The 27,583-nt window shown below is 42.1% G+C and overlaps 1 protein-coding gene across 1 annotated transcript; it reads right to left on the bottom strand.

The window, feature by feature from the left end:
• Positions 1–22,013: 22,013 nt before the first annotated feature.
• On the bottom strand, positions 22,014–23,799 carry LOC138359410 (nuclear pore complex protein Nup58-like). The gene is made up of 2 exons (XM_069318546.1): positions 23,787–23,799; positions 22,014–22,843 (listed from the first exon to the last, which is right to left on the bottom strand). Exons 1-2 carry the CDS (start codon positions 23,797–23,799, stop codon positions 22,014–22,016), a joined length of 843 nt encoding a protein of 280 aa, XP_069174647.1.
• Between the last annotated feature and the right edge of the window lie 3,784 nt (positions 23,800–27,583).

Genomic DNA, 27,583 nt, shown 5'->3' with positions numbered 1-27,583 from the left:
GCGGGGCGGGGGAGAGGGGGAGAAAGGGAAGGGGGGTGGGGGAGTTTAAGTGCATCGTTCATCTCTCCCACCCATTACTCTTCCCTGCTCTTCCCCTTAACGTTCTTTTCCTTTTATCCAGTCTCTCCTCCCCCATTATTTCTGGTTCCCGCTTCCCATATTTTCTCCTCTAGTCGGCTGTGTTCCTTAAGTCCTTCTTCCACTTAACACATTTTTAGAATTTTTTTAGGCTTTTTTTATGGATAATTTAAGTTCTGACGCGTTAATTAACATTCTCATTAGTGATAATTAATTTTCTCGGTTGAGTCTAAGATGGTATTCAATCTTAAGGGGGGGGGGATCAAATGGGTAGTTTCATAGTTAATGGGTCAGTGGGAGTTGTCTGGAACAAGCAAAACATTGACAGTAATCATTGCAACGACAAATGTATTGGGCCGGTGGAACCATCGACAAGCCGCCGGCTTCCTGTCCTCGTAGAGGCTCCCACTAGTGTCAGTGGCCCCTCAGGTAAATTCAGGTAAAATACAGTACTTACAAACACACGTCACAAGGCTGCATTATTATTTAATAAACATTATTTCTAGTAGATGCTGTAAGTAGATAAGTCATTTGACTAGTAGATGCTGTTAGTAGATAAGTCATTTGACTAGTAGATGCTTTTAGTAGATAAGTCATTTGACTAGTAGATGCTGTTAGTAGATCAGTCATTTGACTAGTAGATGCTTTTAGTAGATAAGTCATTTGACTAGTAGATGCTTTTAGTAGATAAGTCATTTGACTAGTAGATGCTTTTAGTAGATAAGTCATTTGACTAGTAGATGCTGTTAGTAGATCAGTCATTTGACTAGTAGATGCTGTTAGTAGATCAGTCATTTGACTAGTAGATGCTGTTAGTAGATAAGTCATTTGACTAGTAGATGCTGTTAGTAGATCAGTCATTTGACTAGTAGATGCTGTTAGTATATAAGTCATTTGACTAGTAGATGCTGTTAGTAGATAAGTCATTTGAATAGTAGATACTGTTAGTACAAAACGTTGATTGGTTGAGTAGATACGTTGATTGGTAGGAGACACGTCTGGCAGCAGTGTTGCGAGTCCCAACCCCACTGCCAAAGAGTGCTGCCGTGCCCGTGATGAAAGCTTCGTACTTCAAAACAATAACTAAAAATTTTCTTTTCTTCATAAAACAATAATCAGGAAATACATCGTTTGCTTCATCTAAATCCCCTAATCAAGCGCAACAGTTAAAAGTCTTTACACATTATTAAATATATATATTTTTAGTCTGTCTTACAGTATAAAATTACATATTAAAAATGCTAGGCTTTAAAAGCTTAGAGACGGAACTTCATTTCAGCGCCTAATGTTAAACCCACATATTCTCTCTACATATTAAAGTTAGAAATGGCGTCCGCGCAAATTATAATACAATTTTTAGTGATGTTTAAAGTGTTATGATATGAATATAAACGTTGTGTTTAGTCTAAATGTGTTTAGTGTTGACTGAGTATGTTTAATATCGCCATAGCCCACCTTACAAGCTGTTATATTCAAATATGCCGGATGGTTATGTATTCATACATACATATATGCATATGTTCACATATTTATAGATACAAACACGTATGTAAATATATATATATATATATATATATATATATATATATATATATATTTATTTCTATATAAATCCACCTGTGGATTAGATGTTCCTGTGTACCATATATGTAACTCTTTTCTTGTAATAAAGTTTAATCTATATATATATATATTATTTAAACATGTTAACATAAATTGCATAATGTACTTTTAATATAATTTTTAACATAATTCTTTAGCTGTCTCTCTAATGCTTTGTACTCGCCTAGCTGTGGTCTACTTTGCTCTCTCTCTTTCTCTCTCTCTCTCTCTCTCTCTCTCTCTCTCTCTCTCTCTCTCTCTCTCTCTCTCTCTCTCTCTCTCTCTCTCTCTCTCTCTCTCTCTCTCTCTCTCTCTCTGTCTCTCTCTCTCTCTCTCTCTCTCTCTCTCTCTCTCTCTCTCTCTCTCTCTCTCTCTCTCTCTCTCTCTCTCTCTCTCCCTCTTTTTATCCTTGTGTCTCTGTCTCTCTTTTCCCTTTCTATTCCATGGTTTCTGGAGATGGGAAACATATATACAACGTCCTGACCAGGAGAGATAGAGAAGGTAATTTCCTCCCGTAGCAACATCAAAGGTAATAGTCACCAGAGGGAGCAGAGACAAAAGAAAATACCTCCATTGTGATGCCCAGACCTAAAAAATAAAGGAAGAATTTTCCTGTTCTGTGCAATACCAAAGGGAATGTGGAATTTAAGGGGGGGAGTAGAAATGGGTGTGTGCAAGGAGAGAAAATTCTCATGTTTTGGTAAAGGAGAATGATGGAATGTCGGTGTCACTTTTGATATCCTTATCAAAAGGATCTGGGTTTGGTTTCGTGTTGTGCTGAAGCCTATCAATCTTCGGTTTCGTGTTGTGCTGAAGCCTATCAATCTTCGGTTTCGTGTTGTGCTGAAGCCTATCAATCTTCGGTTTCGTGTTGTGCTGAAGCCTATCAATCTTCGGTTTCGTGTTGTGCTAAAGCCTATCAACCTCTGGTTTCGCTACGGGCTCACCATAGTCCGTGCTACTTGAAACTTTTTGTTTCCAGCAGCTGGATCTTAAACAACAACAACGAATCATTCTATTGACGACCTTCCCACGAGCGAGCATTCCTCTGGCGACTATTCTCACGAACGAGTGTTTTGAATAGTGTATTATACACGATGCAAGAAATGGTGTGTATGTTTATACCGCGTGTTGTGTAATGTATGTGCTATATTGTGTCTGGTATATGGTCTCCAGTGTATGGTGTGATGTGCAGTATATACAGTTTTGGTGTATTGTACTTCGTGTACAGGGAGTGGTGTATACATGTGATTGATATTCGGTTTATGATGCATGACATATGTGCAGTGTATTGTATACGGTGTATATGTTGTATGATGCATTGCGTATGATATATGGTGCATGATGTGTGGTGTATGATTCATAGAAGGACAAGAGAGAGAGAGAGAGAGAGAGAGAGAGAGAGAGAGAGAGAGAGAGAGAGAGAGAGAGAGAGAGAGAGAGAGAGAGAGAGAGAGAGAGAGAGAGAGAGTGAGAGGAAACCAAATACATAGACTAAGGAAGCCAGAAAGAGAGGTAGCAACCAGATAGGAGAGAGACGCCAGACAGAAGGAGAGAGCAGCCAAACAGAAGAAGAGAGCAGTCACACAGAAGGAGGGACCCAGAAAGGAAGATACACAGAGCCACAGCAAAAGAGAGAACCATCCCAAACACAACTTCTCTACCAGAATATTTACAGGACCTTCCACTTCCCCCCCCCCACACACGGAACCCGAACGCAGCTAAAGTGTCGACGCGGCAGAAAATTATTAAATTATTTTTGCATCGCGACGCAGAAAACCCCAAAAAGGAAATAGATTTTTTGAGCGGGAGACGAAATTATTATCTTTCCGTCTGAGCGTCTCTCCAGGCGACCAGGAGAGAGAGAGAGCCATGGCTGGTGACCTTACCAGTAACGTACCTTTGGAGAGCTTCAGGCTCCGTGGGGACACGTAAGTGATACGCTGAGAAGAAAGACTCAGAAACACAAAATTGTGGCCAGCGGCTCCTGCTGTAGTTTCAGGAATTTCAGAACGAGAGAAAAGGAATTGTTGAAATGCCTGAATCTTGTTGGCGAAATATTGGTATGGATTTTGAAGGTAAATATATATATATATATATATATATATATATATATATATATATATATATATATATATATACAGAGAGAGAGAGAGAGAGAGAGAGAGAGAGAGAGAGAGAGAGAGAGAGAGAGAGAGAGAGAGAGAGAGAGAGAGAGAGAGAGAGAGAGAGAGAGAGAGCAGCTGTTTAACTTTCAGGTATCTATTTGCTGCTAGGTGAACAGGACATCAGGTTGAAAGAAACTGCCCATTTGTTTCCGCCTCCGCCGGGAATCGAACCCGGACCCTTAGGACTACGAACCCCGAACGCTGTCCACTCAGCCGTCAGGCCCCAAATTCCTGTCTGATACGTGTCTGTTATGACTAGGTATGAAGCTTACACTCGTCCTGTTTCCTACTTGATAGTTGCTTACTATTAACTTTGAGTTTATTCGTAATGGATAACAAAAAATAAAGCTCATCAAATATTAAGTTTCTAGACAGGTTTCAAATGAGCTGATGTAGGATAACAACTCTTGCTTGCACTTTCATTGGGAACTTTAGCACATTCCCTAATAAGACTTAGTTAAAAAATAAATAAATAAATAAAAGAGAAAAAGAGAGAGAATTATATATATGACAATGATTGATTTTCTCATAAATATTTCTGACTTGCAGGTGCGCACAGGATATAAAAACAATTTCTCTATGGAGAAATTGTTTTTCTCCATAGAGAAATTGAAATTATTAAATAAAGCTAGGAAAACTTTCCTAGCTTTATTTAACTCTACTGTATATCTAAAAATAAATTGACAAATTTATTTTTTAGATGTGTCACCTGTCTACAACTGTCTAACTAGCTGGCGACGAAAGAACCTGATTAGATATCGAAATTCTAGACCAATCGTCTCTCAAGATGACGCTTGAAGTTCGCTGAATTTTTTTTGAATGATTTGGGAGAGATCATTTGCATGGGGAAGAAGGGGGGGGGGGGGGGAGAAGGGAGGAGTAGCCATGTTATTGATAAAGCCAGTCGACCATTTTATTAATTCTGCTAGAATTTACCTACTTAAAACTATCTGTTAGATTAAGGACCTGCCCGAAACGCTGCGCGTACTAGTGGCTTTACAAGATTGTAAATACTTTGCTCTGTATTCTCACAAACCCAATGTACCTTCTTGTATATAAATAAATAAATAAATAAATAAATAAATAAATAAATAAATAAATAAATCTACTAATATCTTCTGATCATGCGCCAAATTTGAATTTTCGGGGGATGACATGGCGCCACCAATTGAATCCTAGCGCGGGAATTCTAACCATTCACGAGAGAGATGAACAAATTTAAACTTTTTGAAGCGGTATATAAGGCGAGGTCTCTCGCCTCAACTACGGGCTCACCATAGCCTGTGCTACTTGGAACTGTTAGTTCCGAGTAGCTGAATCTAAAACAACAACAACAACTCTCACATTAACTCCAAACATCTACCACTTAGGACCTACTTAGGGGTGGCTTAATCTTCATCAATCACTTCAGTTCTGGACGAGAGTATATTTGATAAACTAAGCTATTTGCTGCCCCTAATTACCCTTCCGCCAAACTAAATCAGCATTATCTATGGTCTAGATCGTTGGTAAAACTGTATCACTGCTAGTGGTAGGTTTTTAGCTTCTACTTGAGTTAAGTTCAATCTAGTTAACTACCAACTACGGGCAGTTAATGCGAACAGTAATTAATGACGAGGAACGGTTCCGTAATTACCAGAAGTTGTCAGTAGTGGGGGAAAAGGTTACAAAGTAGCCGGGCCACCACTCTGCCTACTTTGGCAAATGAGGTTAATTTAGGTGAAAGTTGAACTAGTTATTGTTCAAAGTGGTCGTGGATCTAGAGTTCTAGTCCAGGCGTGTAAATGTTCTTGGTCAGGTGTGTAAATGTTCTTGGAAAGGTGTGTAAATGTTCTTGGTCAGGTGTGTAAATGTTCTTGGTCAGGTGTGTAAATGTTCTTGGACAGGTGTGTAAATGTTCTTGGTCAGGTGTGTAAATGTTCTTGGACAGGTGTGTAAATGTTCTTGGTCAGGTGTGTGAATGCTCTAGACCAGGTGAGTAAATGTTCTAGACCAGGTGTGTATCAAACTCATTTCCTATCGCTGGCCAAATTGCATATGATTCTACAAGATGTGAATTATGAAAAAAACCGCCCTCCTCCTCCTCTGGGGCCAAGCTCTCGTAAATACAATAATACTACAAATAAACCACAATGGCGTGGGCTATAAATGAGAAAATCCCTGCAGCAGTGCAGGGATTCGAACCAGCGTCCTGTTGAGCACCAGACGCGCGCCTTAACCTGGTTGTGGCACCAGCTGAGGCCTCCAGTCTGAGTAGATTCACGTTGATTAGATTTTGTTCTGTCGTGGCCTAGTGGGTTAAGAGTTTTATCTGATAATCGCCAGGACGCTGGTTCAAATCCTCGCATTGCTGCTCCAACTGATTTTGCTATGAAATAATAATAACTTATCATGCTTCCTGATACTAGGCGTCGCCCTGAATCAGAGTCTTGAGTTTCGGTAACTTTGAGTCTCGATCGAACCGTTCATTGCAGAAAAATGAGCTGTTTACAGACAAGGGCGTGAGTTTATATAAACAACACTCCATTCTGGGGTAATGGGGTGCCAGGCATTGATACAATGTGCCAACATTTAGGCTTGAAAGCGGAGGAATCCTTCCCTGGGGGTGTTGTAAGTCAGTATATCTTTCGTCAGACTCATTCCTTAGCCTAGCAATCTTTCTGCGTTAATTTTCCGTGTTTATTTCAGCATAAAATTTAGGTATGTCTTGGTTTCCAGGTTGGAGAGTAGGATAGAAGTCTCTGTAAATTACTCCTTGAATAAACTGTAGTTTCATCTCAAAGCCGTAAAACTGTGCCACCAAATTTGTTTTTTCTTTGCCGGTAAGTTATTTTTCTTTTAATATAGTTACCGCATTAGCTTTTCTAATCATCATTTGTGGAAAAAGAGCTCTTATTCAAGAGGAATTTGTAATACAAATTTTACTAAGATATCATCAGCAGTTATTTCTAGTGTTCATGAGGTCTGCTGTTGCCTGCATACCTTCATCAACACATAGAAATTATAGGTTGTGTTGCTGTATAAGTTATATTTGTACTTCCATAAATTGTAATGTAAAATATTATACTTTGAGTTGACTGTTAATATTCTCTGCTCCTTTTAGAAACTGTATTTCTTGTGAGGTGTGTGTGTGTGTGTGTGTGTGTGTGTGTGTGTGTGTGTGTGTGTGTGTGTGTGTAAGTCTCACACGCAAGCCTAGCGCGCAAGCCTCGCACACACACACACACACACGCACACACACACACACACACGCACATACACACACACACGCACACACACACACACAAGCTCGACGTTTCTCCGGGCGAGCAAATTCTGAAGACATCAAGGTGTATTTTTATATAAAGTGGCCTTCCGAGAAATGCTTCAAAGACACATCACATGAGCAGTCAAGTAGCTTGCCTGAACTGTAGCCTCACTGACTTGATGGAAACTTTCACTTCCTGTCTCCTGTTTTCTCAACTTCTACAACTCTTAACTTTATCCTCATGCTGTTTGTCACTTTATATGTATGTATGTATGTATGTATGTATGTATGTATGTATGTATGTATGTATGTATGTATGTATGTATGTATGTAGTTTCTTTCTTTTCCCGCCAGTTTCTTTATTTTCGCGCCAAATGCTTTATTTTTCGCGCCAAATTGTACACTGAGAGACGAATATATAAATAAAAATATATCAGAATCAAAATAATTAACAATACCAATTACAATACACGACACATGAAATAAAATAAATTCAACCGAAAGTTATAATAATTTTAATGCAAAGTTTTAACATTTTGATTCAAAGTTTTAACATTCAGTACAATTTTAATACATATTGAACCTATTAACTAAATATTTACACAGGAATATATATATAACATGACGTCATGAACTCTATATAATATATAGAGTCCATGAACTCTATATAATATATAGAGTCCATGAACTCTATATAATATATAGAGTCCATGACGAAGCCTACGCCAGGGCCGCGTGACTTCAAGAGGACAGAGGTTCGTACACGAACGCCCAGATCTCCAGTACGTGCAATAGTGGGTACGTCAGGGCACGTGGGCATACATGTTGTACCTGGGATCTACCCGGTGGTTGTTTCAGGTGTTGTGGGGGTGGTTTCAGTTGTTGTGGTGGTTATGGGTGGTTCTGGAGTGGGTGGTTCTGGAGTTGGTGGTTCTGAAGTTGTTGTAGTGGATGGTAGAGTGGGTGGTTCTGGAATAGGTGGTTCTGCAGTGGGTGGTTCTGGAGTTGGTGGTTCTGAAGTTGTTGTAGTGGAAGGTAGAGTGGGTGGTTCTGGAATAGGTGGTTCTGCAGTGGGTGGTTCTGGAATAGGTGGTGCTGCAGTGGGTGGCTCTGCAGTGGGTGGTGCTGCAGTGGGTGGTTCTGGAGTGGGTGGTTCTGAAGTTGTTGTAGTGGATGGTAGAGTGGGTGGTTCTGGAATAGGTGGTGCTGCAGTGGGTGGTTCTGCAGTGGGTGGTTCTGCAGTGGGTGGTTCTGGAGTTGGTGGTTCTGAAGTTGTTGTAGTGGAAGGTAGAGTGGGTGGTTCTGGAATAGGTGGTTCTGCAGTGGGTGGTTCTGGAATAGGTGGTGCTGCAGTGGGTGGCTCTGCAGTGGGTGGTGCTGCAGTGGGTGGTTCTGGAGTGGGTGGTTCTGAAGTTGTTGTAGTGGATGGTAGAGTGGGTGGTTCTGGAATAGGTGGTGCTGCAGTGGGTGGTTCTGCAGTGGGTGGTTCTGCAGTGGGTGGTTCTGGAATAGGTGGTGCTGCAGTGGGTGGTTCTGCAGTGGGTGGTTCTGGAATAGGTGGTGCTGCAGTGGGTGGTTCTGCAGTGGGTGGTTCTGCAGTGGGTGGTTCTGGAGTGGGTGGTTCTGAAGTTGTTGTAGTGGATGGTAGAGTGGGTGGTTCTGCAGTGGGTGGTTCTGCAGTGGGTGGTTCTGGAGTGGGTGGTTCTGAAGTTGTTGTAGTGGATGGTAGAGTGGGTGGTTCTGGAATAGGTGGTGCTGCAGTGGGTGGTTCTGGAGTGGGTGGTTCTGAAGTTGTTGTAGTGGGTGGTAGAGTGGGTGGTTCTGGAATAGGTGGTGCTGCAGTGGGTGGTTCTGAAGTTGTTGTAGTGGGTGGTAGAGTGGGTGGTTCTGGAGTGGGTGGTTCTGAAGTTGTTGTAGTGGATGGTAGAGTGGGTGGTTCTGGAATAGGTGGTGCTGCAGTGGGTGGTTCTGCAGTGGGTGGTTCTGAAGTTGTTGTAGTGGGTGGTAGAGTGGGTGGTTCTGCAGTGGGTGGTTCTGCAGTGGGTGGTTCTGCAGTGGGTGGTTCTGCAGTGGGTGGTTCTGCAGTGGGTGGTTCTGAAGTTGTTGTAGTGGAAGGTAGAGTGGGTGGTTCTGGAATAGGTGGTGCTGCAGTGGGTGGTTCTGGAGTGGGTGGTTCTGAAGTTGTTGTAGTGGGTGGTAGAGTGGGTGGTTCTGGAATTGGTGGTGCTGCAGTGGGTGGTTCTGCAGTGGGTGGTTCTGCAGTGGGTGGTTCTGCAGTGGGTGGTGCTGCAGTGGGTGGTTCTGCAGTGGGTGGTTCTACAGTGGGTGGTTCTGCAGTGGGTGGTTCTGCAGTGGGTGGTTCTGCAGTGGGTGGTTCTACAGTGGGTGGTTCTGCAGTGGGTGGTTCTGCAGTGGGTGGTTCTGGAGTGGGTGGTTCTGGAGTGGGTGGTTCTGAAGTTGTTGTAGTGGGTGGTAGAGTGGGTGGTGCTGCAGTGGGTGGTTCTGCAGTGGGTGGTTCTGAAGTGGGTGGTTCTGCAGTGGGTGGTTCTGAAGTGGGTGGTTCTGCAGTGGGTGGTTCTGAAGTGGGTGGTGCTGCAGTGGGTGGTGCTGCAGTGGGTGGTTCTGCAGTGGGTGGTGCTGCAGTGGGTTGTTCTGAAGTGGGTGGTTCTGCAGTGGGTGGTTCTGCAGTGGGTGGTGCTGCAGTGGGTTGTTCTGAAGTGGGTGGTTCTGCAGTGGGTGGTGCTGCAGTGGGTGGTGCTGCAGTGGGTGGTTCTGCAGTCGGTGGTTCTGTAGTGGGTGGTTCTGCAGTGGGTGGTTCTGCAGTGGGTGGTTCTGCAGTGGGTGGTTCTGCAGTGGGTGGTTCTGTAGTTATTGTAGTGGTTGTTGTAGCTAATGATGGAGACGGAGTCACTTCTGTTGTCGTAGATAGTACTGTAACCGAGGCTACAGTAGATGTACCCGTAGACACAGTTGTAGATGAAGCAGGGGTAGATGTCCCCGTAGCCACAGTTGTAGATGAAGCAGGGGTAGATGTCCCTGTAGCCACAGTTGTAGATGAAGCAGGGGTAGATGTCCCTGTAGCCACAGTTGTAGATGAAGCAGGGGTAGATGTACCTGTAGCCACAGTTGTAGACGAGGCAGGGGTAGATGTCCCTGTAGCCACAGTTGTAGATGAAGCAGGGGTAGATGTACCTGTAGCCACAGTTGTAGATGAAGCAGAGGTAGATGTCCCTGTAGCCACAGTTGTAGATGAAGCAGGGGTAGATGTCCCTGTAGCCACAGTTGTAGATGAAGCAGAGGTAGATGTCCTTGTAGCCACAGTTGTAGATGAAGCAGGGGTAGATGTACCTGTAGCCACAGTTGTAGATGAAGCAGGGGTAGATGTACCTGTAGCCACAGTTGTAGATGAAGCAGGGGTAGATGTCCCAGTAGACACAGTTGTAGATGAAGCAGGGGTAGATGTACCTGTAGCCACAGTTGTAGATGAAGCAGGGGTAGATGTACCTGTAGCCACAGTTGTAGATGAAGCAGGGGTAGATGTCCCTGTAGCCACAGTTGTAGATGAAGCAGGGGTAGATGTACCTGTAGCCACAGTTGTAGATGAAGCAGGGGTAGATGTACCCGTAGATAAAGTTGTACACCAGGTAGATGTAGATTTACCTCTCGGTTGAGCTACAGGAAAAAAAATATAGTAACAAAATAATTGAAGAATATCGCATTATATTTCAGACAATATCTTAAAAAGTCACGCAAGTTCGATCCCATCTAACTGCCTCCATATTACCTCTTAGATCAAGTCCTTCGTCCTTTAGACCCATGGGAGGGTCTAAACCTTCCCATCTTGGGTAGTTTCCCCTTATTACCTGAAGCCCCATCATTATGTATACTTGTATAGGAAGTTATGTATACTCATAAGGCATGTATACATGTTGAGAGAGGGAGTGACTTACGTGGTTTGCAACATTTACATGTGCTTCCCTTGCACGAGCAACCATGGACATAGCCGTTGTGGCAATGGTTGGGGGAAGGGAGACAGCGCCCCCCTGCTCGCTGGCAACATGGCGACTGGCGACACTTGCTCCTGTAGCAGCAATGGCAACTCTTGCCTTGGCACCCCTGACGGAGCACTTGTTCTCCCTTAGAGCACTTGAGTTGGCACTTGCCCGCACGCTCCTGGCACTCCTCCGTCTGTCTGCACTCTGTTGCGTGCACACAGAGTGCACGCAAATAAATGCAGTAATGTATCTTTAGATGCACACTTATATATCTATACTCACTACTTTATATATATATATATATATATATATATATATATATATATATATATATATATATATATATATATATATATATATATATATATATATATAGATGTAGACTAATACAGTAATGTATCTATAGATGTAGACTTATACAGTAATGTATCTATAGATGTAGACTTATACAGTAATGTATTTATAGATGTAGACTTATACAGTAATGTATCTATAGATGTAGACTTATACAGTAATGTATCTATAGATGTAGACTTATACAGTAATGTATATTTAGATGTAGACTTATACAGTAATGTATATTTAGATGTAGACTTATACAGTAATGTATTTATAGATGTAGACTTATACAGTAATGTATATTTAGATGTAGACTTATACAGTAATGTATTTATAGATGTAGACTTATACAGTAATGTATTTATAGATGTAGACTTATACAGTAATGTATTTATAGATGTAGACTTATACAGTAATATAACAATTAGATAACAAAGATAATAAAGAAGTTCTGAAGATTACTTACAGGTTCACTACAGCCCCGAGCTACAAGGACATTACAGACTGAGTAAATACATCTAATACAACAACAACAACAACAAGATGTGAAGATGGATGATCACTTACTGATACAACAGACACATGTTCCCTTGTTACAGCCGCGAGGTGTAGACACCCCAGTCTTACACTCCTTCTTCTTGGTACACCTTCCTCCCTCTCTCTTACACCTCTTGGTGCTCTTGCAAGCTCTTGGTGTGATCTTCTTGCAACATTTGCAACCCTTCCCTTCACAGTCAAGGCCTATTTCTTGCTCCTTCTTCTCCTCACATTGTGTCTTACACTTCCCGCCACACTCCCGACACTCTTCGCCTTCTCTACACCCTGCTGGAGGAGGTGTAGTGAGTCTCTTACACCCTGAGGCTCTTGACGGACACCTGTCAACTGTAGGCCAGGGGCTTGACACCTCTGGGCCCTCTGTTGTCAAGTTAAACACATCTCAATGGTCATTATTTGTATATTAAAGTATTATCTAATGTATAACACCCTCCCTCTACACCCTGAGGCTCTTGACGGACACCTGTCAACTGTAGGCCAGGGACTTGACACCTCTGGGCCCTCTGTTGTCAAGTTAAACACATCTCAATGGTCATTATTTGTATATTAATGTATTATCTAATGTATAACACCCTCCCTCCCCCTCCCCCCCCCCCTCTCACATGAGCGAAGGTGGCGACGTTTCGGTCCATCTTGGACCATTGTCAAGTGGTATTCAAGACGGAGCGAAACGTCTTGCCTCATGTGTTTCGGCCCCGCTATTGTGACTTATTCTTAGTATTTGATATAAGACATTTCCTTGAGTTTATAGTGAAGTAATAATACTAAAGTGTGTGTGAGCATTATGGTGAACAAACCGGAGGGGACTTACTGTGCGGACAGCAGATGCAGGACTTGTCTGCACACGTCTTGTGTGTGAGTACTTTAGGCTTAAGGTGACAGTGGTCTGCTGTGACCACACACAGACCCCGCAGACCCAGACACCAGACCCCCAGGTGTCTGCACAACCTCTCATTCTCTGTCTTATTCCCTCTGTTGTCTTCTCTGCTTCCCGCTTTCTTCAGACTTTCTTGACTGTGGGGCCACTCTTTCCGTTTTCTTTGGTTTCTGTGCTTCCGTTTTCTTTGGTTTCTGTCCTTCCATTTTCTTTGGTTTCCGTACTTCTGTTTTCTTTGGTTTCTGTGCTTCCGTTTTATTTGGTTTCTGTGCTTCCGTTTTCTTTCTTTTCCCAGTTTCGGTTTTCTTTGGTTTCTGTGCTTCCGTTTTCTTTGGTTTCTGTGCTTCCGTTTTCCTTCTTTTCTCAGTTTCCGTTTTCTTTGGTTGCTGTGTTTCCGTTTTCCTTCTTTTCTCAGTTTCCGTTTTCTTTGGTTGCTGTGTTTCCGTTTTCCTTCTTTTCTCAGTTTCCGTTTTCTTTGGTTGCTGTGTTTCCGTTTTCCTTCTTTTCTCAGTTTCCGTTTTCTTTGGTTGCCGTGTTTCCGTTTTCCATCTTTTCTCAATTTCCGTTTTCTTTGGTTGCTGTGCTTCCGTTTTCCCTCTTTTCTGAGTTTCCGTTTTCTTTGGTTTCTGTGCTTCCGTTTTCCCTCTTTTCTCAGTTTCCGTTTTCTTTGGTTGCTGTGTTTCCGTTTTCCTTCTTTTCTCAGTTTCCGTTTTCTTTGGTTGCTGTGTTTCCGTTTTCCTTCTTTTCTCAGTTTCCGTTTTCTTTGGTCGCCGTGTTTCCGTTTTCTCTGGTTCTCATTTTGTCTTAAAATTTGACTTTTGTAATTATGTTTTTGTCTTCGATTTGTTTTTATTTTCTTTCTTTTATTTTTTGTTTTATTTTGTATTTTTTTCTTGTTTATTTTTTCTATTTTTTTGTCCTTTTGAAGTTTTTTCATTTTTCCATTTTTATGTTTTTTTTTTGCCACAACTTTATTGTGTTTGTTAATTATTTGTTTCTTTTCGCTGTTGTTCTTGTGGTTGTTTTTGTTTCCTTGTTTTGCTTGTTTGTTGATTATTTTTATCTTTGTTCTTTTGTCTGTGTCTCGCTGTTTTTGTTTCTGGTTTGTTTGTTCTTTGTTGGTCTTAAGTCCTCCGTGTTCTCTGTTGGTCTTAAGTCCTCCATGTTCTCTGTTGGTCTTAAGTCCTCCGTGTTCTCTGTTGGTCTTAAGTCCTCCGTGTTCTCTGTTGGTCTTAAGTCCTCCGTGTTCTCTGTTGGTCTTAAGTCCTCCGTGTTCTCTGTTGGTCTTAAGTCCTCCATGTTCTCTGTTGGTCTTAAGTCCTCCGTGTTCTCTGTTGGTCTTAAGTCCTCCGTGTTCTCTGTTGGTCTTAAGTCCTCCGTGTTCTCTGTTGGTCTTAAGTCCTCCGTGTTCTTTGTTGGTCTTAAGTCCTCCGTGTTCTCTGTTGGTCTTAAGTCCTCCATGTTCTCTGTTGGTCTTAAGTCCTCCGTGTTCTCTGTTGGTCTTAAGTCCTCCGTGTTCTCTGTTGGTCTTAAGTCCTCCGTGTTCTTTGTTGGTCTTAAGTCCTCCGTGTTCTCTGTTGGTCTTAAGTCCTCCGTGTTCTCTGTTGGTCTTAAGTCCTCCGTGTTCTCTGTTGGTCTTAAGTCCTCCGTGTTCTTTGTTGGTCTTAAGTCCTCCGTGTTCTCTGTTGGTCTTAAGTCCTCCGTGTTCTTTGTTGGTCTTAAGTCCTCCGTGTTCTCTGTTGGTCTTAAGTCCTCCGTGTTCTCTGTTGGTCTTAAGTCCTCCGTGTTCTCTGTTGGTCTTAAGTCCTCCGTGTTCTCTGTTGGTCTTAAGTCCTCCGTGTTCTCTGTTGGTCTTAAGTCCTTCGTGTTCTCTGTTGGTCTTAAGTCCTCCGTGTTCTCTGTTGGTCTTAAGTCCTCCATGTTCTCTGTTGGTCTTAAGTCCTCCGTGTTCTTTGTTGGTCTTAAGTCCTCCGTGTTCTCTGTTGGTCTTAAGTCCTCCGTGTTCTCTGTTGGTCTTAAGTCCTCCGTGTTCTTTGTTGGTCTTAAGTCCTCCGTGTTCTCTGTTGGTCTTAAGTCTTCCGTGTTCTCTGTTGGTCTTAAGTCCTCCGTGTTCTTTGTTGGTCTTAAGTCCTCCGTGTTCTTTGTTGGTCTTAAGTCCTCCGTGTTCTCTGTTGGTCTTAAGTCCTCCGTGTTCTCTGTTGGTCTTAAGTCCTCCGTGTTCTTTGTTGGTCTTAAGTCCTCCGTGTCCTCTAGACATCTTAAGACCTCCGTATCCTCTAGAGATCGTAAGACCTCCGTATCCTCTAGAGATCGTAAGACCTCCGTGTCCTCTAGAGATCGTAAGACCTCTCATAACCTTCTGATCTTTACTCTGGTGAGTTCCGCCATCTTTGTTTCTCTCTCTCACTCCTCTAATTCTTCTTCGTCTCGGAGCTCTTCCTGTTTTCTTTAGAGTATTTTCTTGACTATTTGTTTCTCTTCTTGTTCCTCTGTTTTGTTTCTTCAGTTGGATCTGGATCCTTTCCTCTTTCATCAGCTGTTTTGTGTCGTATCTTGCGTGAGACTTCTTATCTCTTGTGTCGTGTTCCAATCTTCCGTGAGACTTCTTATCTCTTGTATCGTGTTCCAATCTTCCGTGAGACTTCTTATCTCTTGTGTCGTGTTCCAATCTTCCGTGAGACTTCTTATCTCTTGTGTCGTGTTCCAATCTTCCGTGAGACTTCTTATCTCTTGTGTCGTGTTCCAATCTTCCGTGAGACTTCTTATCTCTTGTTTGTCTTTTGTTTATCTGTTCCAAGTTGTTTTGGCGGGAAATGTTGTCTTCTTGCTTGAAGAGTTTTCTCCAGTAGTTAATTGTCTTTGTTAAAACAAGTGAAGCATTTTCTTGCTTTTTCTTATTGTGAAGTTGAGATGACTTGAAGGCTTCCACTTCTCTCTTTGCTTGCTTCTTGCTCGTCTCTGAAATGTGTAATTCCCTTGTTAAGTAATAGACGAATGTGCTTGGTCCAGTGAGAGTGTAGGGGAAGATTACCTTGTTCTCTGGACAAGGTAAGGGACTTACCCTATCCTCATCCTACAAGGAGTGTATAGCACTGTCTACCCTGACAGTTTGTTTACACTCTCTGCCTCCGAAGATGCTCAAGAGTGATTCAGCGTAACGCGTCTTGTAACAACGTGCCTAAGGCCTATTGTAATGTTTAAAATGATTTTTGGAAAGTTAATTTTTCAACATTTTGCCAACGTTTGGGCTCAGGGAGACTCATACGGCTATTGTCAATTGCTTCCTCACACTTATTGTATTGTTAATCCTTATTTTATTTTGGTGATATTAAGAAGCAGTAAATATTGTGAGGTCTTGGCTTATCAGCATAGTTGGTGCTGTTAAGATAACGCCTTGTGACAGGGCAACAGTCTTCCAACAACCAGATCATTGTAGGTGGTTACGATAACCACCTACAATGCAAATACAATTGCCGTTGGTGCAGACATCAACACACCACCGGTTACACACCTGTAACCTTCAGGTGTGTAACATTATCACGGTGAACTTACCTATGCAGCAGACTGTAGCGGCGTGGCACCCTGAGTTGACATGATACAGTTGTTGGCAGCCAGGAGTGCCATCCGGCAGACACCGACCTCCAGCAGACACGCAGCTGCCTTCAGCTGTCTTCCTGTCTGCCTCCGTCTGCCAGTAAACACTTCCCTTCTTCCTGTCTGGCTCCGTCTGCCAGTAAACACTTCCCTTCTTCCTGTCTGGCTCCGTCTGCCAGTAAACACTTCCCTTCTTCCTGTCTGGCTCCGTCTGCCAGTAAACACTTCCCTTAGTTACTGCTGCTCCTTACTTGGTGGTCTCTCATTACCACCACACACTATGCTATATTATAGTCCCATTATCCCCTTGCTAACATCTCCTGTGCCAGGTGAGTACGATGGGGCTCACCATAGCCTGTGCTACTTGCACCTTCGTGTTCCCAGTAGCTGAATCTAACACAACAACCCTTGCTAACACTTCCTATTGTAATATATAGTCATCTTAGCCTCTAATTCCTCATTAAATATTCTCTTCTTACTCCAAATATTCTCTTTTTACTTCAAATATTCTCTTTTTACTCCAAATATTCTCTTTTTACTCCAAATATTCTCTTTTTACTCCAAATATTCTCTTTTTACTCCAAATATTCTCTTCTTACTCCAAATATTCTCTTCTTACTCCAAATATTCTCTTCTTACTCCAAATATTCTCTTCTTACTCCAAATATTCTCTTCTTACTCCAAATATTCTTCTAAAATCAAGAATATTTGCTGTTTTTCTCCCCAGGATAATGTTCTATAACACTCCCATGCACCAAGAAAGGATGAACTGGGATCTGAACAAATCCACAAGGGCCGTGCCGAGGATTCGAACCTGCGTCCGAGAGCATCCCAGACGCTGCCTTAATCGACTGAGCTACGACATGGTCAAAGTCATAAGCAAATCGCCCTTGTCGGTTTGTTCATTTGTTCCATCACGCTACTGGGCTTTGTGTGTGTGGCTGGGGTCTCTGTCACTCTTCTCACACTTCTGGACATTCATCACGCTAAATTATCTTCACATTCACTCTATCATCTGAACTGAAGTTGCATCCTGATTATTTCATATCATCTGTCAAACTTCAATATATATATATATATATATATGGTCCTGGGGACCATTCAGGCTTGTTCTCATATATATATATATATATATATATATATATATATATATATATATATATATATATATATATATATATATATATATATATATACACTCAGTTATTTATACAAAAATCATAACTTTAATGTCAAATAATTATGTTGCAACATTTGAGTCACATTTGACAAGCTTGTCAAAGGCCTGTCAAAGGCCTGTCAGGGCCATGCTGGCCCCGTCGAGGCCACTAGAGAGATAGTCAGGTAAATTCTGGATTTACCTTTGTCCTGGACATGTTAAGGGCTAAAAAATACCTGCTGATTGGTCATTAAGCCTGGCGTGACGGTCTTAATAACCCTTCAGATGTTTCAAAAAGTGCCACTTCAGAGGGAAAGGGAATTATCAGGAGAAATCGCCAAGCCACACCGTCTTGGTATGGAACGAAGGAAAGAAATGGTGCCCAACCACTTGTGGACGGTCGGGGGATTGAATGCCGACCTGCATGAAGCGAGACCGTCGCTCTACCGTCCAGGCCAAGTGTCCGTACATGCAGACGAGAAGTCACAATAACGTGGCTGAAGTATGTTGACCAATCCCCACACTAGTAAAACAGAGGCTACAGTTAAGGATTTGCGCCCAGTAAATCCTCCCCGGCCAGGATACGAACCCAGGACACAGCCCTCGCGGAACGCCAGGCGAGTGTCTTACCACTACGCCACGGAGACTGCTAAAGACTGTTGGGAGCAGTTGCCTGCTCCCAACACCGTGAACAGCACCATCTTCACAGTCACGCACCTCGCTCAGAAGATAGCAGACCCAAACTACAAGAAATCCGTACGAATTCTGAACATCCTGTACGCCTTAAATGACCTCCCAACATTTACAGTTCAAGAAGAAATCCTCCACACTTTAGCTACTACTACGACCCTAGTTTCTGACACCAATGTCTCTCCACCTGCACCCGCAGATCACCTGTCTGCTGATACCCACTATCAGCAACCAGTATCAGCTACGCTGTCTCCTACAACTATCCCGCTAGACGCTGTAGTTCTATATCAAACCACAATCGAACTCTCCTTACAGCTCCTAAGGAACAGAAGACGCTCTCTCTCCGCTACATTAGACGATCCGGATAAACCTGTGATGCTTTACAGAGAAGATAAGCTTCCCCTGAAGATAAACGCTTCAATTCTCTGGCTTAAATCAGGACACAACATACGTCAGGCTGCGAGCAGCCGCGTCTAACAGCCTGGTTGATCAGTCCGGCAACCAGGAGGCCTGGTCGACGACCGGGCCGCGGGGACACTAAGCCCCGGAAGCACCTCAAGGTAACCTCAAGGTAGGAGTATGAGGAAGTTCTAAAGAAGGTCAAGAAACAGTGGTATATTCAAGTGACCTCAGTTCGTTATCATATGGACGTGACCTTACTCCACCCTAACCTTATTGACTCCCCAAATACAATGTTATTTAATACATATGTTTGTTATATATTTTTAATACATCGTATGTTGTCCGTTGGTGGATTTAAACGTCAAAATGTGTTGTGTTGTTCTAGAGAGGAATGATAATAAAAATATGTGTTCTGTCGACACATATTCCTTTACATATGTGGCAGGAAACATAGTGATCGGACCAGTTAAGTACATATAGCTGAGTACACACACACACACACACACTCACACATTTAGACAAACTGTCACGTCCACACACACACACACACACACACACACACACACACACACACACACACACACACACACACACACACAATTAGACAAACTGTCACGTCCACACACACACACACACACACACACACACACACACACACACACACACACACACACACACACACACACACACACACACACACACACACACACACACACACACACACACACACACACACACACACACACACACACACACACACACATACACACACACACACACACACACACACACACACACACACACACACACACACACACACACACACACACACACACACACACACACACACACAGTGTTGAACATAATACTCACTGTTGCCATAGTAACGGCCAGGAGAGTACATAGGTTGATGATCGCGAGCATCTTGATATCTTGTGCTCCTAACATGGTTTCTTAACCCCCTCGACCTCTCTAGTACACGTACAGCACCTGTACATGTACACACCAGCGACATGTGTACACAATAACACGTGTACAGCGCTTGTACACTTACACCAGCGGTCTATGTACACTGTAACAGATGTACAATAAAAGAATGACTTAGACAGATGTACATCAGTATCCATCAACTGTGTATATACAATAGAATCAAATGTACACAAGTCACAAATGTACAGAGGCAGTAAATGTACACTAATATATACTAAGTATACTGGTGACATATGTACACTAGTGCTCAAATGTGCACTTCTGACATATGTACATTGTAGGCAGGTGTATATGTACATTCCTGCTCAAATGTGCACTTCTGACATATGTACATTGTAGGCAGATGTATATGTACATTCCTGTAACTTTGTACAGCATACCACACAAAATTCTGGGCCAGAATCTACAGGGACGTTTGGGCAGGTGTTCTTACACCTGCTACTTCTGTTCACCCCAGAGGTATGTGAGTTAGTCAACTGTTGTGGGTGGCATCCTGAGGATCTCATTCATAGGCCTAATAGGGGAACTCGATAAGCCTAACAGTTCAAAATATCAAAGAGGAAAAACAGTTAAGAAAATGTTCAGGAATTATGCAGAGATCTTCAACAACCGGCTGGCTTCCTGTCCCTGTCAAGGCCATTAGAGGCGGTCTCCTTCAAGTAACTATTTACAATGAAGACAGATATCTACAATGAAGACATTGTAACTACCTTGACGACAGATATCTACAATGAAGACATTGTAACTACCTTGACGACAGATATCTACAATGAAGACATTGTAACTACCTTGACGACAGATATCTACAATGAAGACATTGTAACTACCTTGACGACAGATATCTACAATGAAAACATTGTAACTACCTTGACGACAGATATCTACAATGAAGACATTGTAACTACCTTGACGACAGATATCTACAATCAAGACATTGTAACTACCTTGACGACAGATATCTACAATGAACACATTTGTAACTACCACGCAGGCAGATATCTACAATGAAGACATTGTAATTACCTTGACGACAGATATCTACAATGAACACATTTGTAACTACCACGCAGGCAGATATCTACAATGAACACATTTGTAACTACCACGCAGGCAGATATCTACAATGAACACATTTGTAACTACCACGCAGGCAGATATCTACAATGAAGACTTTATAACTATTTGGCTTTACAAGATTGTCAATTACCATACAACGTATTGTCACAAAGCCAATGTACCTTCTCGTATACATATATAGATAAATTTCCACTAAAGGCTTTCTTGGTGCATCTGTAAACTGGTGTAGACACCACACAGCTTTACCAGATGTACACTACATGTTAAAGATTAGCTGCCTGGAACAAAGCTCCAAGCAGCACGGGCTATGGCGAGCCCGTAGATGTACACTACATGTTAAAGATTAGCTGCCTGGAACAAAGCTCCAAGCAGCACGGGCTATGGCGAGCCCGTAGATGTACACTACATGTTAAAGATTAGCTGCCTGGAACAAAGCTCCAAGCAGCACGGGCTATGGCGAGCCCGTAGATGTACACTACATGTTAAAGATTAGCTGCCTGGAACAAAGCTCCAAGCAGCACGGGCTATGGCGAGCCCGTAGATGTACACTACAGGATGCTGAACACGAACGCAAGGTATAGTACACTGGCTGCTGGCTCAGATATCACTGCTGGCGGGTGTACAACCTCACTATCCACACACCTGTAGGGAGGGAACTACCAGGAAGGGGGGGAAAGCGCCAAGCCATTACGACTATATAGCACTAGGATTGGGGTCAGGATATAAGGATTTGGGATGGGACGGTGGGAAAGGAATGGTGGTCTTGAGGTTATCTTGAGGTTATCTTGAGATGATTTCGGGGCTTTTTAGTGTCCCCGCGGCCCGGTCCTCGACCAGGCCTCCACCCCCAGGAAGCAGTCCGTGACAGCTGACTAACTCCCAGGTACCTATTTACTGCTAGGTAACAGGGGCATTCAGGGTGAAAGAAACTTTGCCCATTTGCTTCTGCCTCGTGCGGGAATCGAACCCGCGCCACAGAATTACGAATCCTGCGCGCTATCCACCAGGCTACCAGGCCCCCTACGAGGAGGTCTATTGTGGACATATTTATATATATGTAATATATATCTGAATGTGTAATGTTGGTTAGCAAGAACTTAGACACAAATGCTAAATAACATTACACATTAGACGAAATAATTCTTGGAAATGTTAGTCAGCTGTTTTTCCCTAAGTCGATATATGTACTATGGTTCTCATTCTTCCTATAATTACTACCAAAACAGGAGAACGGGCCTTATTAACTGTACCTAGGTGATATACCACGCAGAACTGGTAGAGCAGACAGCTTGGTGATAACAGGTAGAGCAGACAGCTTGGTGATAGCAGGTAGAGCAGACAGCTTGGTGATAACAGGTAGAGCAGACAGCTTGATGATAGCAGGTAGAGCAGACAGCTTGGTGATAGCAGGTAGAGCAGACAGCTTGGTGATAGCAGGTAGAGCAGACAGCTTGATGATAGCAGGTAGAGCAGACAGCTTGATGATAGCAGGTAGAGCAGACAGCTTGATGATAGCAGGTAGAGCAGACAGCTTGGTGATAGCAGGTAGAGCAGACAGCTTGGTGATAACAGGTAGACCAGACAGCTTGGTGATAACAGGTAGACCAGACAGCTTGGTGATAGCAGGTAGAGCAGACAGTTTGGTGATAGCAGGTAGAGCAGACAGCTTGATGATAGCAGGTAGAGCAGACAGCTTGATGATAGCAGATAGAGCAGACAGCTTGATGATAGCAGATAGAGCAGACAGCTTGGTGATAGCAGGTAGAGCAGACAGCTTGGTGATAGCAGGTAGAGCAGACAGCTTGGTGATAACAGGTAGACCAGACAGCTTGGTGATAACAGGTAGACCAGACAGCTTGGTGATAGCAGGTAGAGCAGACAGTTTGGTGATAGCAGGTAGAGCAGACAGCTTGATGATAGCAGGTAGAGCAGACAGCTTGATGATAGCAGGTAGAGCAGACAGCTTGATGATAGCAGGTAGACCAGACAGCTTGGTGATAGCAGGCAGAGCACGTGGATGTAAGATTATGCCATGCCATCCACCGAAGGAATGACGGATGAGGTAATAAGCTTACTGAACAAGAGATAGAGTAAGGCTGTCAGGTGTCTATGGTGTAGCTACTGATTAGAATAACAATATTCTATGATAACATTGGTTTGGGTCATTGGCCATAGTGTGTGTGTGTGTGTGTGTGTGTGTGTGTGAGTGTGTGTGTGTGTGTGTGTGTGTGTGTGTGTGTGTGTGTGTGTGTGTGTGTGTGTGTGTGTGTACTCACCTAATTGTGCTTGCGGGGGTTGAGCTTTGGCTCTTTGGTAGAGCCAAAGAGTGTGTGTGTGTGTGTGTGTGTGTGTGTGTGTGTGTGTGTGTGTGTGTGTGTGTGTGTGTGTGTGTGTGTGTGTGTGTGTGTGTGTGTGTGTGTAGATGATTAATCTGGTTACTCGTGTAAATGTGATTAGATGATTAACTATCTTTTAGATAATGTTTAGATAATCATTAAGGTTAATCATATTAACTTCATTGTATTACAGTTACATTGTATTAGTATGTGTAGCTTAAATATATATTTTTGTATACAATACACTCGTGTATTCATTCATATACAATGATCTTATGAGTGTTTAAACACATGATTCATCAGAACAAGTGGTTCATTATTAATCATTATCATACAGTAAAGTATGTATACAAGTATACAATGAGTATACTGTATCGATATTTAGTGTATGTGTATACTCTACCAGTATTCAGAGTGTGTGTATACTGTATTCACTGTACTGTCTTTGATAATGTAATAAGTTATTACGAAACGCGTTCAAGTGTCGCGTCAGACTAGAAATAAAAATGAATTTTGGAGAATTGACTTTTCAATTACCATCGACAGTGAACAGAAACATAAGAAATATTGAGAAAATTCGCGTTAGAATTATTAATCTTACTTTTTCGGTTATATTTAATAATGTATTCACTATGTATATCAAACCCGTATACAATGTGTAAAGTCCAGTTTCATACATGTAATTCCCATTTCTTGAAGTTCAAGTTCTTTTCCTTTGCTTTCTTGAATTAATATCTATGTTTTTTGATATGTTATCTTTTAAAACCCAGGACACAATGGTTATCTTGAGGTTATCTTGAGATGATTTCGGGGCTTTAGTGTCCCCGCGGCCCGGTCCTCGACCAGGCCTCCACCCCCAGGAAGCAGCCCGTGACAGCTGACTAACTCCCAGGTACCTATTTACTGCTAGGTAACAGGGGCATTCAGGGTGAAAGAAACTTTGCCCATTTGTTTCTGCCTCGTGCGGGAATCGAACCCGCGCCACAGAATTACGAGTCCTGCGCGCTATCCACCAGGCTACGAGGCCCCTGCGGATTGTATCCAGGCTACGATGACCCCTCTGTGGGTTAGGTAATTTTAAAGACACATTCCATCCCTTCATTAGAAGAAAGGTTTTCCTGTTTTCCAATCTAACATTTTTATGATTTAAGTTCCCCTTTATCAGTAATTTTGCGGCAATTATGTATGCCGTTGTATGTATTTCATGTATAGATGTTTGTTTGGTATTCATGTATGGTGTCTTATGCTGTATGGTGTGGGGTTGTATATCTTTGATTCCGTCTGTTATATCAGCGTCTCAGTGATGCAATTTGCGTATACAGGTGGATTACCATATGTAAGCTGCTAAGTAAACACTTTGGGTGTATTAAAAAGAGTGCACAACCACTTCCTCCTTTGTTGTCTTCCCCCTTGCGTATTATCTGCTCCATTGAGCATATTTCACCCCAGATCACATCAGTAATTTTAGTTTCCGCCACCACATTTTCTATCGACCATTTATTATCCCATTTTCTTTGTGACTTAATTGGCATTGGTATAAGAAATATTGAGGTTCGTCTTAGACGCACTAGAATGTAAATCTTCAGAGTACATGTGTTCTCTGAGGCTAAGGGTCCCCTTCTTCCAGGGGGAGAAGGTGTATGTATATATATATATATATATATATATATATATATATATATATATATATATATATGTCGTACCTAGTAGCCAGAACTCACTTCTCAGCCTATTATGCAAGGCCCGATTTGCCTAATAAGCCAAGTTTTCATGAATTAATTGTTTTTCGACTACCTAACCTACCTAACCTAACCTAACCTACCTTTTTGGGCTACCTAACCAAACCTAACCTATAAAGATAGGTTTGGTTAGGTTAGGTAGGGTTGGTTAGGTTCGGTCATATATCTACGTTAATTTTAACTCCAATAAAAAAAAATTGACCTCATACATAATGAAATGGGTAGCTTTATCATTTCATAAGAAAAAAATTAGAAAAAATATATTAATTCAGGAAAACTTGGCTTATTAGGCAAATCGGGCCTTGCATAGTAGGCCAAAAAGTGAGTTCTGGCTACTAGGTACGACATATATATATATATATATATATATATATATATATATGTCGTACCTAGTAGCCAGAACGCACTTCTCAGCCTACTATGCAAGGCCCGATTTGCCTAATAAGCCAAGTTTTCCTGAAATAATATATTTTCTCGAATTTTTTTCTTATGAAATGATAAAGCTACCCATTTCATTATGTATGAGGTAAAAAATTTTTTATTGGAGTTAAAATTAACGTAGATATATGACCGAACCTAACCAACCCTACCTAACCTAACCTAACCTATCTTTATAGGTTAGGTTAGGTTAGGTAGCCGGAAAAGTTAGGTTAGGTTAGGTTAGGTAGGTTAGGTAGTCGAAAAAACATTTATTCATGGAAACTTATATATATATATATATATATATATATATATATATATATATATATATATATATATATATATATATATATATATATATATTATATGTGTGTGTATATCACGAAAATATACACGTGATTAAAAATGTGACAGTGTCAGACCACGGAGGAAAATTGAAACAGGAATTTCCTTAAGTACTTTCGTATATTAATACATCTTCAGAACTCCTTCTGAAGATGTATTAATATACGAAAGTACTTAAGGAAATTCCTGTTTCAATTTTCCTCCGTGGTCTAACACTGTCATATATATTATATATATATATATATATATATATATATATATATATATATATATATATATATATATATATATATATATATATATATATATATATATATATATATATATACCTGAGTGATAGGTATTTTGTCTTGGTTTCTTTTTCTGGAAGACTTGCAGATGTTTGCCAAGAGTGAAGGTCCAGCCTGAATAAACTGTGTAGCACTTGACGACACGTCTGGCGGGTGAATTATTCCTGACAAGTATCTATGACACTGCTACACATGTATCTATGACACTGCTACACATGTGTCGGGGCCGCTCCCAGCAGGAGGTTTGATCCCAACTCACCTAGTTGGATTCACCTTACAGGGGTTGAGCTCTGCTCTTTCGGCCCGCCTCTCAACTGTTAATCAATTGTTTCTACTACTACTACTACTATTTTTTTCTCACCACACACACACACATACACATACCAGGAAGCAGCCCGTGACAGCTCACTAACTCCCTGGTACCTATTTACTGCTAGGTAACAGGGGCATTCAGGGTGAAAGAAATTTTGCCCATTTGTTTCTCGCCGGTGCTAGGGATCGAACCCAGGACCACAGGATCACATGTCCAGCGTGCTGTCCGCTCAGCCGGCCGGCCCCGTGTGTGTGTGTGTGTGTGTGTGTGTGTGTGTGTGTGTGTGTGTGTGTGTGTGTGTGTGTGTGTGTGTGTGTGTGTGTGTGTGTGTGTGTCCTGATGATTCTTCACATCAATAACTGTGTAACAAGTTAACAACCCACAAATATGAATTTAAACTCACGACGTTTCGATCCGTCTTGGATCCTTATCAAGAAATACGACAAGATAAGAATCCACAAGATAAAATCGAAACGACATCAATGTCCCTCCAAATTAATTGAATGTGAGCGAATGGGCCGTTTATCAATAATTGCCAATTGTTAATTATCCTAAAACAGCTGACTAACAACTCTTACCCTCCCCCCCCCAACAGGGTTAAGAAAAACCCAATCACAAACTACTGAACGACCTAATTGTCAACGGAACAACATCTTAACAGCTTGCAGAGTCGTTAGTAGATGGCTATCAGGGGAAAAGGGGGGGAATCTAGAGATATATATATTACATATATATTACATATATACAAATATATGTATATATGTACCTATGCATATATCTGTTTTTTTCTCGCAACATTTCCCCTGCAGATGTGTAGTGTTTTCAGGCGGTGGAAGGTGTGTACACCCAGGAACAGTGATCAGTGAGCCAGCAGCTCGTGTAGTACAACTTCTGTTCGTGCTTAGCGTACCTAAAGTGTACATGTGCTAAAGCTGTCTGGTGTGTACGTCGTCCACCAGTGTACACCATCCATCAGTGTACAAATCCACCAGTGTACAAATCCACCAGTGTACAAATCCACCAGGATACACCATCCACCAGTGTACAAATCCACCAGGATACACCATCCACCAGTGTACAAATCCACCAGGATACACCATCCACCAGTGTACAAATCCACCAGGATACACCATCCACCAGTGTACAAATCCACCAGGATACACCATCCACCAGTGTACAAATCCACCAGGATACACCATCCATCAGTGTACAAATCCACCAGGATACACCATCCATCAGTGTACAAATCCACCAGGATACACCATCCACCAGTGTACAAATCCACCAGTGTACGCCATCCATCAGTGTACAAATCCACCAGAATACACCATCCACCAGTGTACAAATCCACCAGTGTACACCATCCA

This window comes from Procambarus clarkii, chromosome 90 (assembly GCF_040958095.1).
Source record: "Procambarus clarkii isolate CNS0578487 chromosome 90, FALCON_Pclarkii_2.0, whole genome shotgun sequence".
Classification (NCBI taxonomy): Eukaryota; Metazoa; Arthropoda; class Malacostraca; order Decapoda; family Cambaridae; genus Procambarus; species Procambarus clarkii.
This window is presented reverse-complemented; position numbering and strand designations above follow the sequence as displayed.